This window comes from Gracilinanus agilis, chromosome 2, assembly GCF_016433145.1.
Source record: "Gracilinanus agilis isolate LMUSP501 chromosome 2, AgileGrace, whole genome shotgun sequence".
NCBI classification, from domain to species: Eukaryota; Metazoa; Chordata; class Mammalia; order Didelphimorphia; family Didelphidae; genus Gracilinanus; species Gracilinanus agilis.
The window spans coordinates 403,942,893-403,958,896 of record NC_058131.1 but is presented as its reverse complement, the minus strand read 5'-3'; the positions used below and the strand labels follow the sequence as shown (position 1 = coordinate 403,958,896).

The 16,004-nt window shown below is 38.9% G+C and overlaps 1 protein-coding gene across 1 annotated transcript in view; it reads right to left on the bottom strand.

Annotated features, from left to right (window-relative positions):
- Positions 1–14,348, bottom strand: part of DNAJC18 (DnaJ heat shock protein family (Hsp40) member C18) — a 36,032-nt gene extending 21,684 nt beyond the window's left edge. Inside the window, exons 1-3 of the mRNA XM_044661845.1 lie at positions 14,309–14,348; positions 13,138–13,324; positions 8,389–8,534 (exon numbers count right to left, since the gene is read on the bottom strand). Of these exons, the coding sequence (XP_044517780.1) occupies positions 8,389–8,534; positions 13,138–13,324; positions 14,309–14,348 (373 nt within the window). The remainder of the gene's footprint in view (positions 1–8,388; positions 8,535–13,137; positions 13,325–14,308) is intronic.
- Positions 14,349–16,004: the final 1,656 nt, after the last annotated feature.

The following is a 16,004-nucleotide window of genomic DNA, read 5'->3' as shown; positions in this document are numbered from 1 at the left end:
TCTAAATCTAAGGCTTACTTATAGGCCAGATTTTTTAATCTCTCTATCTCACCCGGGCTGGCATTGAAGGGCCTACTTATAGGTCTGATCCCACTCCCAACTGGCACAGAAGCTTTGACTCAATCTGTGTCTGACGTGGGCTGGTTTGCCTCTCTGTTGGGAACCTGGCATCCTCTGTCCCCACCCCAAAGCCTTCCTCATCCCTGCCCTGTCCACCTCCCCCCCCACCCCCAAATATACTGATGGAAAGAAGGAAGGAAAGAAGGAAGGAAGGAAGGAAGGAAGGAAGGAAGGCAGGAAGGAAAGAAGGAAAGAAGGAAAGAAGGAAGGAGTGATAGCACATGAATTGATCTTTAAAGAAAGCTCCAGAGCTGCTGCTGCTGCTTTTTTTTTTTTTTTTAATCCCCTACTTTCTGTCTCAGTAACAACTCTAACACAGAAGGGCATGGACTAGGGACAAAGGGAATTATCTAAAAAAGTACCCTAGGAAATTGTGAGAAGGGAGAGAACACTTACAGTTGGAGGTAACAGAGAAGAGGCACTTGACCTGAGCTTAAAGAAAGATAAAGATTTTAGCACATAGAAATGAGAAAGGACTGCATTCTAGGAAGAGGAGATTTGTGAAAATTCACAGTGAAATAGCTCATATTCCAGTTTGGCTAGAATTTAGTCTGCAAAGGGAAGTGATACAAATTAAGACTGGGAAGGTGGTGAGAACTAGAATATAGAGGGCATTAAAGAGCAAACTAAGAAGTTTGCATTTTCTCCTAGAGGTCTGAGAGAGCCACCGAAGATTTCTGAACAGGGGGTATTATTTTGGCAGTTATGTGAAGGGTGGATTAGAAAGGTGTGAGAATGGAAGAAGACCAGACTACTCAAAAATAATATAGAGGCAGCTAGGTGGCTGAGTGGATAAAGGGCCAGGTCTAGAGAGGAGAGGTCTTGGGTTCAAATGTAACCTCAGACCCTTCCTAGCTGTGTGATCCTGGGCAAGTCATGTAACCTCAATTGTTTAGACTTTACCATTCTTCTTTCTATTGTGAAAATAGAACAATAGAACTGACAAGACATAGTAACTGCCAAAGTGGAAGGAAAGAGAGAGGGAAGAATCAAATATTGCTGAGGTTAGAAACCTGGGGGAATAGGAAGATAGTGCATTTATTAAATGTTGACAAGGTGCAAAGCCTTGTGCTACATCCAAGGGATACAAAGACAAAATGTAAAACACTCCCTCCTCTCGGGGCAGCTGGATAGCTCAGTGAATTGAGAGCCAGGCCTAGAGACAGGAGGTCCTAGGTTCAAATCTGGCCTCAGACACTTCCCAGCTGTGTGACCCTGGGCAAGTCACTTAACCCCCACTGCCTACCCTTACCACTCTTCCACCAAGGAACTAATACACAGAAGTTAAGGGTTTAAAAATATAAAAACAAAACAAACAAACAAAAAAAAAACACTCCCTCCTCTCAAGGAACTTTCTATTGGAGGAATATGATATGTAAACAAGGAAGTGCATACATAGTAATTTCAAAAGGAAGAAAAAAGCATTAACAATTAAGGAAAGACTTATTGTAGGATAGCAGTCCTCAAACTTTTTAGTCTCCAGTCCCCTTTACACTCTTAAAAATTATGAAGGACCCCCTAAAGATCTTTTATTTATGGGGATTGTTATCTATTGATATTTACCATATTCAAAATGAAAACACATCTTTGTATCATTGGGAAAAAAGATTTGACTTCATAGACCCTGACAGGCTCTTGGGGACCACAACGGACTCTAGACCACACTCTGAGAACTCTGGATGTAGGGAATAGTACATGAATTGATTTTTGAAGGAAGTTCCTCAGCTGCTGCTGTTGCCTTTTTTTTTTTTAAAAGCCCTTTCTTTCTGTCTTAGTAACAACTCTAACACAGAAGGGCAGGGTCTAGGAAAAGAAGTTAAGTGACTTGTCCAGAGGTCACACAGCTGGGAAGTATCTGAGGCCACATTTGAATCTAGAACCTCCCAATTCCAGGCCTGGTGCCACCTAGCTGCTCCAGCTCCAGAGCTTCAAAGGTGGGGCAGGGGGAGGTGAAAGAGTCCACCCCAGGCATGGGGGCCAGTCTGTGCAGACACTGAGGCAGGAGCAAGGAAGAGAGTATGAGCAGGTTAGTTTAGCTCGAAAAATAGTGGAGAATAAAGCTATAGTCAAACTATGAAAGACTTCAAATGCCCATCTGAGGAGTATGAATTTCATCTCAGACACAACAAGGAGTTTCTGAAGGTCCTGGAGCAGTAAGGATGTGGTCAGACTTGGGCTCTAGGAAGATCATTTTCTTTCCTGGGTGGAAAGGAGTCAGAGTGGAAGGAGGAAAACCATTTGTACAGATAAGCAGCTTCTCAAGGATGTTCATTATCACTACTATTATTTAATATTGTACTAGAAATATTTAGCTTTAGCAATTAGAAAAGAAAAAGAAATTAAAGGAATTAAAGTAGGTAATGAGAAAACTAAACTATTATTCTTTGCAGATGATTTGATGGTCTACTTAGAGAATCCTAGAAATCAACTAAAAAACTAGGAGAAATAATGAATAGCTTTAGAAAACTTGGAGGATACAAAATAAACCCACATAAATCATCAGCATTTCTATATATTTCCAACAAAACTTAGCAGCAAGAGTTAGAAAGAGAAATTCCATTTAAATTCACCCTAGACAATATAAAATACTTGAGACTCTATTTGCCAAGACAAACACAGGAATTATATGAACACAACTACAAAACACTTTTTACACAGGTAAAGTTAGATTTAAACAATTGGAAAAGCGTTAATTGCTCATGAGTAGACCAAGCTAATATAACAAAAATGACAATCCTACCTAAATTAATTTACTTATTCAGTGTCATACCAATCAAATTACCAAAAAAACTATTTGACAGAATTAGAAAAAATAATAACAAAATTCATCTGGAAGAACAAAAGGTCAAGGAAACTAATGAAAAAAATGGAAAGGATGGTGGACTATCAGGACCAGATCTTAAGCTATACTACAAAGCAGTAATCATCAAAATAATCTGGTAATGGCTAGGAAACAGAAGGATGGATCAATGAAATAGATTAAGGATAAATGACCTCAACAATCTAGGGTTTGATAAATCCAAAGATCCCAGCTTTTGGGATAAGAACTCACTATTTGACAAAAACTGCTGGAAAAATTGGAAAACAGTATGGCAAAAATTAAGTTTAGATCAATATCTCACATCCTATACCAAGATAAGGTCAAAATCGGTATATGATTTAAACATAAAGAGTGATATTGGGGGCAACTGGGTGGCTCAATGGATTGAGAGTCAGGCCTAGAGATAGGAGGTCCTGGGTTCAAATATGGCCTCAGATACTTCCTAACTGTGTGACCCTAGGCAAGTCACTTAACCCCCAAGGCCTACCCCTTACCATTCTTCTGCCTTGGAACCTATATGTAGTATTGATTCTAAGATGGAAGGCAAGAGTTTAAAAAAAAAAAAAGAGTGATATTATAAGTAAACCAGGGTAACATAGAATAGTTAATGGAATCTATGAAGAAGGGAAGAATTTATGACCAAACAAGAGATAGAGAACATTACAAGAGGTAAAATGAATAATTTTGATTATATTAAAAGGGGGTTCTACAAACAAAACCAATGCAACCAAGATTAGAAGGGGAAACAACAAACTGGGAAAAAATATAGCAAATTTCTCTGATAAAGGTCTAATTTCTCAAATATATAAAGAACTAAGCCAAATTTATAAGAATCCAAGTCATTCCCCAATTGACAAATGGTCAAAGGATATGAATTGGCTGTTTTCAAATGAAGAAATCAAAGCTATAGATTAGTGGTTCCCAAACTTTTTTGGCCTACTGCCCCCTTTCCAGAAAAAATATTACTCAGCCCCCTGGAAATTAAATTTTTTTAAAATTTTAATAGCAATTAATAGGAAAGATAAATGCACCTGTGGCCATCGCCACCTCCCTGGATTGCTGCAGCACCCACCAGGGGGCAGTGGTGCCCACTTTGGGAATCACTGCTATAGATAATCATATGAAAAAATGCTCTAAATCCGTCTTGATTAGAGAATGCAAATTAAAACAACTCTGAGGTACCATCATACATCAGATTAGCCAATATGACAGTATAGGAAAATAATAAATATTGGAGGGAATTGGGACACATTAATGCATTGCTGATGGACTTGTGAACTGATCCAACCATTTTGGAAGGCAATTTGGAATTATGCCCAAAGGGTTATGAAAGAATGCACATTTTTTGATCAAATAATACCACTACTAGGTCTGTATCCCAAAGAGATAAAAAAAAAATCAGAAAAGACCTGTTTATAATATTTATATTTATAGCTGTTCTTTTTGTGGTGGCAAAGAATTGGAAACTCAAGGGATCTCCCCTTAATTGGGGAATGGCTAAACAAATTTTGGTATACGATGGTGATGGAATATGATTGTGCTTTAAGAAATAATGAATGAACAGGATGATTTTGGAAAGAGCTGGAAAGGCCTATGTGAATTGATACAGTGTGAAATAAGCAGAACATTATACACAGTAACTGCAATATTATAGAACAATCAAATGTGATAGACTTTGCTACTAAAAGCAAACAATGATCCAGGATAACTCTGAGGGACTTATGAAAAAGAATACTATCCACTTGCAGAGAAAGAACTGTTTAAGTCAGAACACAGATGAAAACATATGATTTATCACTTGTTTATTTGGGTATATGTTTTAGGGTTTTGATTTTATAAGATTATTCACTTACAAAAATGATTAATATGGAAATTAAAAATATAAAATGCTGCTTATAGTAAAAGAGAGAAAAAAAAAGATGAGCAGCTTCTATGAACAGAGAAAAGGGAACTAATCTGAGACATACCACAGGGGGAATCAAAAGAACTGGCAGTTGGGGGCAGCTGGGTAGCTCAGTGGATTGAGAGTCAGGCCTAGAGACAGAAGGTCCTAGGTTCAAATCTGGCCTCAGACACTTCCCAGCCGTGTGACCCTGGGCAAGTCACTTGACCCCCATTGCCTACCCTTACCACTCTTCTGCCTTGGAACCAATACACAGTATTGATTCTAAGGCGGAAGGTAAGGGTTTAAAAAAAAAAAAAAAAGAACTGGCAGTTGATTGGGTATGAGTGAGGGAGAGAAAGAAGACAATAAAAATAGGAAAGTTTGGTGGAGGGGTAGATTTAGGGGAGAAGATTAAGAACTTTCAGATACTTTTCAAATACAGATGGGGCATGCAGGTGGAGATGCCCAATAGAGAGGCAGACAGATGGGATTGAAGCTTGGGTTAAGAGGGAGTCATCACCAGAGTCTAAAACTAAACCTGTGAGAGTGAATGAGATCTGAAAGAGAAAATGGAAGAGCACCTAAGACAAAGCCTAAGAGAACCACCACCTGGGCCAGTAAAAGAGTCAGATAAGGAGTAGTCAGACAGAAAGGGGAGCCAGGAGAGAACAGAAAGAGAACAGGAAGGGGAGAGTATTCTGAAGGAAAGAGTGGGGTCAACAACATAAAATGCTGCAGAAAACTCAAAGGTAATGAAAATTAAGAAAAAAATTTTGTAACTGAGAGATCCTTGAACCTGAGATTAAGAGCCATTGATTTCTAGTGCAACTACCTCACATTACAGATGAAGAAACTGAAGCTCAGGCAGGCAGTAACTTCCTTGATTCAGAGAAAGTGGCTATTAAGTGGCAAAAGTTAATGTTTAGGGGCAGCTGGGTAGCTCAGTGGAGTGAGAGTCAGGCCTAGAGACAGGAGGTCCTAGGTTCAAACCCAGCCTCAGCCACTTCCCAGCTGTGTGACCCTGGGCAAGTCACTTGACCCCCATTGCCCACCCTTACCAATCTTCCACCTATGAGACAATATACCGAAGTACAAGGGTTTAAAAAAAAAAAAGTTAATGTTTAGATATTCATGCAATTATGTTATAATTGAAAGTGACCTGATGCTTAAAGCTGATCTTTTGTCTATATTTTTAAAATTTTGAGTTGGAGTGGCTCGAAATTTCTTTATTTCTGATATTACAATGGAAATAAATTGGGAAAATAATTTTATCTATAAAACTTGTTTTATACACAACTTTTCAGGAATATATTCAATACGTAAAACATCATCAAGCTGAAATGGAATGATGAAGAAATTTGCACTGAGCTAAAAAAATTCATAACACAAAATGATCATAATTGAAAATAAATTCAACTAAGAGGCAACAAAATTCTGGTCAGATACAAGGTTATACCCCTTCTGTTTATTAACAATAACTGTTCTGGGGATTATATTTTTGTCTGGGAACTTGTTTGGTTGGTTATTGGGACATTTCAGTTGTCAAAACAAAATATACCAGTAATTTTAAATACACACACACGCAGTTAAATACAATCCATAGTCTATGAATTGTTGACAGCAAACAAATGGAGTTATGGGGAAAAAGGACGGAAAAAAAGAAGCAATCTACTTGTCCACAGTAGTAAGTTTCAAAGAAAATGTAATATTCTATAATTTAGAGCTTCTCTATACATATGTTTCTGTGCTAGATTCTAGATATATAATACAACTAAAAGATTTATAATGCTCATCACAGAGAAACCAAAGTTTATTCAAAAGTTTCATGGGATGGAACAAGAATGTGGGTATTTAAATAAACTCAATTTAAAAGAACTGTATACTATGGTCCACTGATGACATAAGACAATCATACTTTCTGACTGAACAAAATGCTGTAACAAAACTTGGAGCAGTCTATGTAAGCTATTAATCCAAGTGGGGTGCATGCCTTGGAACCCCAAGAAGCCAAAGGCAATTGAGGATATTTGGAACCAGGGTATATAAAGGGGAACCACCCCAAGCAGAGGACTCACTGGGTTTCTGGAGAGCTAGGGAGGAGGATGGTGCAAACCATACACTCCTAGGTCTAGAAATACCTCATACCATCAGATCCTTGTGCTTTTACCCTGTAACCTTATATGACATCTAGTCCAGACTGATCCTCTTTGAAACAGACATACAGCTGCTGAAAGACCTTATAGGCAGTTAGTAGAGACAAACCATTATCTCTACAGACCTCCAGTCAACTATATCAATAATCCATCTAAAGCTTACTCATTTACTTTATTAGTTAGACATTAGAGCTATAGATAAGAAAGAGAAAAGATTGGGGGGGGGGGCTTTTGCCTAGTCGGGGTAAAGCTAGCCCAAGGCTCAACTAATTAGTTATAGAGTTCTCCTAATTCCTTTTTCCTTTCAAGATCCTCCTTCCCCATTTGATTCACTTTGTTATTAAAAGAGTTATATCCATAAGACAGATAGCGTTTGAATTCTTCAGTTAAGAAGGTCATTGTCAAATGACTTACCCTGAGAAATTCTCCATATTCCAGTAGGATTGGTAGTTGGCTAGGGGAGTCAGCTGTTTGGGCCCTTTCTGATTTTATCATTAATCCTTGATTGTGGACTTCACTCATTATCCAGAAACATCCTCTCTTGTGGGAATACTCTTTCTCTCAACCAAACCATTGAGTTGGGAGAGAATCTATCAATTCCTCTTAGGGAAGCCACTGGCTTTCTCCTTCAAATAAGAGCAACAGGCCCAAGATCATCTTAGGAGAGAACCTTCAACTGTTAGTCTGTCCTGTACCCATCCCCCATTCAAGGCTGTGAGCCTGCAGTTTTCATCAGCCTGAACCCTGCTTTGTTCTTACATCTACTAAAGGAGAAATCAAACATGATTTTGTAATGACTGAAATTCTCAAGGGGCAATATTTCTTAATTTTAAGTTAATTTATTAATCAATCACTCATATTGGCCTGTTGACTCCTTCCACAATCTGAAAAGGAGCCAAAGAGTAAAAGAGCAGGCCCAAAGAGAGAACTCCTCTTAAGCAGGCCAGTATATACATACCCCTTGTGACCTCACCACTCAGTCCCTCCCTAGACATCCCAAGACACCAATGACTGGCAAATGGTCACTGAGGAAGTGAACTTAGAGACCCTCCCCCCCACTCTCAAACTCCTCCCTCATTACTTATCACAAGAAGAGGCAAATCTTTGTTCATATTAACACACACCTTTCCTCTTCACCACTGTGGCTAGGTCACTGTAGTTCAATATGGAGACTAGAGCTTGCTGACTTTTCTTACCTAAAAATGTTCTTGTGTACAGATAAATAAGGTGCAGATCTCTATTGTGCTTCTAACAAAAGCTAGCCCAGTGAAATACCTTAAGGCACTGAAGTATATTACTTTAGCTTGGAAGCTGGTTGACCTTCAAAACTTGAAAGAAGAATGAAGAAAGGCTTCAAATCGAAATTATTACGATTCAGTATTAATTTTCCACAATTTCAAATGCTATACCTTTAAAAGCTTCTGTGGCTCCAGGTGCACAGTTCTTATCTGGGTGAAATTTCAGGGCCAGTTTTCGGTAAGCTTTCTTTAGATCCTCATCACTGGCATCTCTGCCAACTCCCAGAATTTCATAGTAACTTTTGCATTTCTTTATCCTAAAAAATATGTTAAAAGTAGTTTTACCTTTCAAGATGTTTCCACATAGTTTATTTTGTCTGCTTTGTACCACTGTTGAGATATCATCTCCATTTGATAGAGGTGGAATCTAGGCTCATAAAATGCTAGAAATGGAAAGAATCTTTCAAAGGTCCTCACTGGTGGGAAACTAGACTATAGAAGCTACCATCCAACTCAACCCCTTCCAGTGCCAGTCCTATCCACAGGAATGCCCAGTATGACCACCCTGAAAAATAAAGGGAGCTTTACCTGGGGAAAAGGAAATCGTGAAAGCTTACTACCTCCATCAACAGTCTAAATGAAACCCCAAAGCTATAGAATCCTACAAACTGCTCTCATGGTAAATGTCTCACATGGTCAATGTGTGAATTTGTTTTTTCTGAACTACTCATATTTGTTACAAAGATTCTCTCTTTTTTTCCCCCCATAAAGCAGGAAGGTGGGAGAGAAAAGAAAATAAATGCTTGTCAGTTGAAAATAAAATACAGAATAAAAAATAAGATATCTCGGCCTATTTCTCTATGGCCAACATGTTCCTACCTTTCTAACTCCCATAAGATAAGAGATCATAGATTTTTATTTGAAAGTATCTTTAATGATCATCTAGTAAAACTCTCATTTCAAGATGAAGAAACATAGTATCAGAGAGGTTAAACTACTCACCCAAAGAGAAAAAAATAGAATTCAAATACAGGTCCTCTCACTCCAAATCCATATCATCATTCTATCTTAAACTCTTCCCTGATGCTATATCTCCCCTATATTTTCACCCTTTTCCTTGCCACCTTTTCCTATGACTTGGTATGATTCTCTGAAACTTCAATATCCACAAGAATGATTTCTCTCTGCCCTCACACTTTTTTGAACACTTCAATTCCTATGACTTCCACCTCCACTTTACTTTAGTCAATTTGTGAGCACACTCTAGACACATTCTATGAACACTGATGGTGATAATCCTGGGCCTCGAAACTACTCTGCCTCTAAAATTATGAATTCTTGGAAATTCCCCTAATATTATTATCCTCTGTCCTTTGGTCTCTCCTATTCATTTATTCCTCTCATATCTGAATTTTCATCACAATTGATTTTTCTCTTCATTTCTACTTTTTTTTTCATTATTTCCCTTGAGATTCTAAACCTTTTGCTCCTTCAAATAAAACTTCTTATTTTGTCTAAGCAACATAAAGTATGTTGTTGGTAGACTGATTAATATTGCATTAAATGTGTGATTCATTTAAATATTGGGTTGTTTTTTTTTTTTTTTTATCATATTGATCCAGCACAGCCATGAGCACTGATTATTCCTCTGGTTATTTCAGTCATTCTTAAGAACATTTTATAATAGTTTCTATGCCAGACTTGAATGTGCTTTAGTAGATTAACACCCAGATATTTTATGTATTTGGTAATGATTTTAAATGTAGTTCCCTTTTCTATTATTTCCTTCTATATTGTTACTGCTAATGTGTTAGTGGAAATTTGGGGTCCTTGGTCTTAATATCAAGATCCATGATATAAACTTCCTGTGGATGCTTAGGGGACTTAAGGACTACATTTCCCATGATTCAGTGGGTTTCCTATCTTACGTGGTGACATGAGCCAACGTAAAAGGAAGCTTAAATAGAGAGAATTTGATTGGGATGCTCTCTTTTGTACGAAGCAGCCAGGTGGGAGAAGGCGATGGCAGGTGATTTGACTTAGATTTTAGGAGGCACATGGCCTTCTTAATTTACCAATATGGCTTTAAATAAACTATTAATACTTTTGTCTATATCCATCTATGTCAAATTATTTTTAACACTACCTAGAAATAATATTGAAATTCGTGGGTTTAGTCTATATACTCTGTAGAATCTTATTGTCTCAATTAATTTCTCTAATTCTCTAGAATTTTCTAAGTAAAACTATCAAGCCATCAGCAAATAGGGAAAATTATTTCCTCTTTGTTGATGTCTATACTTATAATTCAGTGATGGGCAAACTTTCTAAAGAGGGGACCAAAGGAAAGGAAATGCTCATCTGTCAATCTTTTTCTAAGGCAACTCTTTTGAAGTTTCATTGTATTGTATCCTACTCATTATATTCGTCAGATTAGGAATAATGTCGAGCTTCCGGACAGAACATTTCAGGGGGCCACATCTGGCCTGTGGGCCATAGTTTGCCCATCACTGTTCTAATTTCTTTCTTTTGTCTCAGTGATATTATTAGTGTTTCTGGGAACTATGTTAAAAGACAGCAGGTAAAAGCACTTGCCTTTCTCTATTCTTGGATTGACTGGGAAAGTTAGTATTTATCTATTGCAAGTAATGCTAGCTTTTGTATCATCAAAATATAGCCCTTTCTTGTTTTTTTGTTTGTTTGTTTTTTTATTTTAAACCCTTAACTTCTGTGTATTGACTTATAGGTGGAAGAGTGGTAAGGGTAGGCAATGGGGGTCAAGTGACTTGCCCAGGGTCACACAACTGGGAAGTGTCTGAGGCCGGATTTGAACCTAGGACCTCCCGTCTCTAGGCCTGGCTCTCAATCCACTGAGCTACCCAGCTGCCCCCTAAATATAGCCCTTTCTTGATGGGCTTTGTAGGGTTTTTACCATAAATGTATGTTATATTTTGTCAATGTCTTTTTCTATATCATTGATATAATCACATGGTTTTGGAAGTTTTTCTTTTTAAAATGATTGTTTTCCACAGAAGAAAAACATATAATTGATCACATGGTTCGATAGGTACGTGATTAGGGATTTTGGCTTTAAATGATCACTCTACTGCAAATATTAATAATATAGAAATAGGTTTTGAACAATGATACATGTATAACCCAATGGAATTACTTATCAGCTCCAGGAAGGGGGGAGGGAAAAGGGGTGGGAAAAAACATGAATCATGTAACCATGGAAAAATATTCTAAATAAATAAATATTTAACAAAAAAATAAAATGATTGTTTTTCTACCATTAAACCATTCTTGCATTCCTTGTATAAATCCAACTTGATTATAGCAAATAATTTCTAGTATATATTGCTGAAGTCTTTTACCTAGGATTTTAGTCAAAATTTTTATAATTGATTTTTCTAATGATATCGATCTATTGTTCTCTTTCTTTTTTTTATCTTTTGCTGGTTTAGGTATTATCCACTTTCTCAATAATCCAATACTCTTCTGGCTTCATTTTTTTGCCTCTTCTGGTCCTATAATCATAAAAGTCTAAAGCCCAATGGATCTAGAATCAAAGGCAATGAGTTCAAATCTCAACTTTGCTATTACCTGTGTGATCATAGCTAAGTCATTTACCCTCTCTGGGCTTCAATTTCTTTATCTGCAAAAGGAAATAATTGAACTAGATCAGGGGTGCTTGATCTTTTTTTGTGTGTTATGGACCCTTTTGTCAACCTGGTGAAGCCCATGGACCCCTTCTTAGAATAATGCTTCAAATGGATAAAATAAAATATGTAGATGATTACAAAGGAAACAAGTTCATAGACTCCAAATTAAGAAGCCCTGGACCAAATGTATGATCTCTAAGGTCTCTTCTAGTTCTAAACCCTTTGATAATAAGAAATTGTAAAATTGTGCTAGGTCAACTAAAAATTTATGCTATTTATCTATCAACTTATTGAAGTTAAGGGTTTAAACAAAAAAATTAAAACCAATGTAGTTGCCAACTCCAACAAAGAGCTTTCTTTGACACACCCCTTTCTGTAAAAATGATCTGTCTCTAAGTTTCTTGTTGCATTTTCCCTGGTCCTCTCCCTTTTATTTTCTAAATGTTTCTCCCTTGTGTCAGTTATTTGTGTACCTCTCCCGCTGTATGCTACCTGAGAATCAAATCTATTAGGTTGATCCTTGTATCCCTGGCATCTGGCACGTTGCCTTGATCTAATCCAAAAGGTTAATTTTGTAACTGAGCAACCAGAGTTCCAAAGAACTAAAATAATGCGTCCAAGATCAAATAACTCTATAGTGACAGAGTAAAGATTATAATTCAGGTCTCCTGATTTCTAGTCCAATGTACCTTTACATCACCTGTCCAAGAATACTCAATAGAGCTGAGATCAGGACCTTGACTTTTTCTTCTTAGACTCAATATTGGTTCCAAGGCAGAAGAGCAATGAGGGCTACGCAAAGAAATGTCTGAGAAAGATTTGAACCCAAGACCTCCTGTCTCTTAGGCCTGGCTTTCAATCCACCGAGCCACCACCTAGCTACTCCCAGAACCTTGACTTTTAAATTTGATATGTTTGTCTCATTCCATAATGTTTCTTTAATATAGAGTATATGTGAGGCAATTCAAGAAAGGAGAACAGGGTGTATAGTCTAATGAGTATGGCTCTGGAGTTAAAAGGACCAAAGTTTAATTCCTTACTCTGATACCCATCCTGTGAAACCCTAAGCAAGTTGCCTAACCTTCCCAGTGTCTCAGGTTCCTCGTCACTTCCAGTTCTACAATGATCTTATCACTTCAATCTATTGTATCATGCTCAAGGTTCACTCCACCATTGCTTATTCACATGCAAGTTACATGCTTTACTAATGTAAAGAAGAAATTGTGAATTCCCTAAGATGATATAATAGGATTACCTCTGCACCCCAAGTAACTGTTCTTCTGTATAGGTCATGCTAGCTTCTCCAGGCTGAGCCTGACTTCTTTCATTCGCAAACTTCTTTTCCTTCTTAGAATTCATACAATTATGACATCCACAGAAGTCAGTACTGTTAGTAGTTTTGTCAGCTGGGTATTTATTTCTTCTAAATGCCTCAATGTATGCTGCAAAGCAACGGCACCTCCGTTAGGCCAAGGTTTGTCCCTGAAAAACAGCCTCTCCTATCTGACTCAGGAGCTCTTTCTGGGAGCAGACAGGAATCATAGCCGCATCATTCATGAGTGTAGGGGCCATGCTATGGATTTTATATTGTCTTTTCAATGTCCAGACCAAAGCTGAATAAACATCTTCCCTAGGAAAATAACAGAAAACGTGAGGAAATTAATAAGGGCTTGCACATGCTAGAAACACACAGGATACGGAATATATTAATTACTTTTACAGTGTTCAGTCAGCAAACAGTATGGTCTAATAATCAGAAGAAATCTCAGGCCCCTGACTTTTTAGGAAGAGTGAATACCTAAAGTTCCAGAGGAGATGACTGATTGATTCTTTTTGTTGCTGTCCAGTCATCCGTGTTCAAAGCTGACACTATTTAAGAAGATTATCTGTGAAGGCCTGCCTATCACCTGAAACACAATAAGGCTTAATTAAGAATAAAGCAAGCTGACCCCAGATCCTGGTATGCCACAATCCAGTACCGTGCCACAGTACAGTGGGAGCTGAACTGAGCCGTCAGAAAACGCTGAATGAAGCTGCATCTCAAGGTGTGTGTACTAGGGAAAGGTTAATGTCAGAGGCTGGTTATGGAACACGGGTGCACATGGTGCGCATGCGCGCAGGAGCGGCGGGGGGCGGGAGCAGTGGGGGCCCTCCCCAAAGGGAGGGGGAGGGGCACAGCAATCCCCTCCCTGGTCCTACCTCCAGGTAGGGCCGAGCGTCGGAAGCTGGCCCTAGGAGAGAACCAGCGGGAAAAGGATGCTTCCTTCCCCGCAACAGGCCTGGATCTACTCCCGAGGAGACCCGTCAATGTCGGCGCTTCCTGAGGAAGCCCAAGTCCGCTGCCTCCGCACTTCCCACCCCCCAATCCCTAACCTCCTGCAGACCCAGGGAGCTTACTTGCCGGCCCCAGCCCCCTGCCCCAGTACCTTCGGTCCAGTGCTCCCTGCTCCCCAGAGTCGTCGCCATATCGGCTCCTACAGCAGCACCGCTAGGCCGCAGTGGTGCGCGGAGGAGGATGCAGGTGGGGGTGGGGGTGGGGGGAAGAGTCGAGTAGAGGGGGGAGGGGGGCAGCGAAGGGGGGTTGACGGAAGTGGGGAGGAGAAAAGAACCTTAGGTTTGCGCGGGGACCGCCGGGAGCGGTATTCCTGATATCCCTGGATGACGTGTTTATGCCGGACTACAGTTCCCAGCGCGCTGTGCGCGCGGGATTTCAGTAGTTGTAAAAATTAAAGGATAAAGAATGGAGATGCTGGGAAAGAAGGCAGGGGAGAAGAAAGTTGTATCTAGGAAGGGACGGGCGGAGATCACGAAGGGGAAATGTCTCTTAATCGGTCACCTCCTTGACTTATTTTGTGGCCTTGCAACAGTAAACCATAGTAACAACATCCTAATATCTGATATCTTTATAAAGGTTTACATACATTATTTGATGAGTCCCCAGGGAGTCCTATAGGTTGACTTTAAAGATATCATTATTCTCTTTTTACAGATGAGGAGCCTGAAGCACAAAATGGCTAGTTAGTAAATGTCAAAGGAGAAATTAAAACCCAGGCCTTTGTAATTCTAGATCAAATGCTACTCCATTTACTTCTACAGTTATACAAATTCTAATGGGGTTTGTACTGAAATGGCCACATGCCCTACTGGGCAAGATGCAACTGCAGAGAACTAACGAGCTGGGACCCTAATAATCCCAAATGTATGATGGAAGACTAGAGAAGCTACTCACATGCCTCAGTTTCCCAGATTTAGAAACAACCCCCTACGAAAATCCCCAAAGCCCAGAACCCCAGAAGAACCTGTTGATTGTTCAAGGGAATAGAAAAGAGACTTGGGATTGGTTCCATTTATTCAGATAAACTACTTATCAGATCAGATAGATCCTTCCCAATCTCTCCTCTCTCCATTTTGCAGACTCTGGCTCAAAGGTTAGTAGTGTCTGGTTCCTTGCACAGGCCTGAAATGTACTCCTTTTTCACCTCCACCTTGCCAAATACCTAATTTTCCCAAACTGGGTTGAAATGCCACCTTTAACAAAAAGACGGTGTGACTTTGAACAATTCATTTACCCCTTTGGGACCTCAGTTTTCATACATGTAAAATGAAGGCTAAACTAAATGACCTTTAAGACCTTCTAAATTTAAATCTCTGATTTTGTGCCATCCACATCTAGAGAAAGAACTGTGGGAGTAGAAATCCAGAAGGAAACGTGATTTATCACTTGTTTATATGGGTATGTGATTTAAGGTTTTGGTTTTAAAGGATTGCTCTTTTAAAAAAATGAATAATGTGGAGATGGGGCCATATGATTATATATATATGTATAAATATGTGTATTTATACATATATATGTATAATCCAGTGGAATTGCTTGTCAACTCCAGGAGGGGGAAGGGATGAGGAGAGGGAGAAAACATGAATCATGGAACCATGGAAAATTTTTAAAAATTAAAAATAAAAAAACTCCCTCCGATTCTGATCTCTTTCCCAATTACTAGGGCCCACTACCCCTTTGAAACTATTTGTGCCTACCTTGTAAATATAACCCAGAAAAAAACAACAACAACATAAACCAGGGTTTAAGCCTGGTGTATTTGCATAAGACTCTCCCCTCTGGTAGAG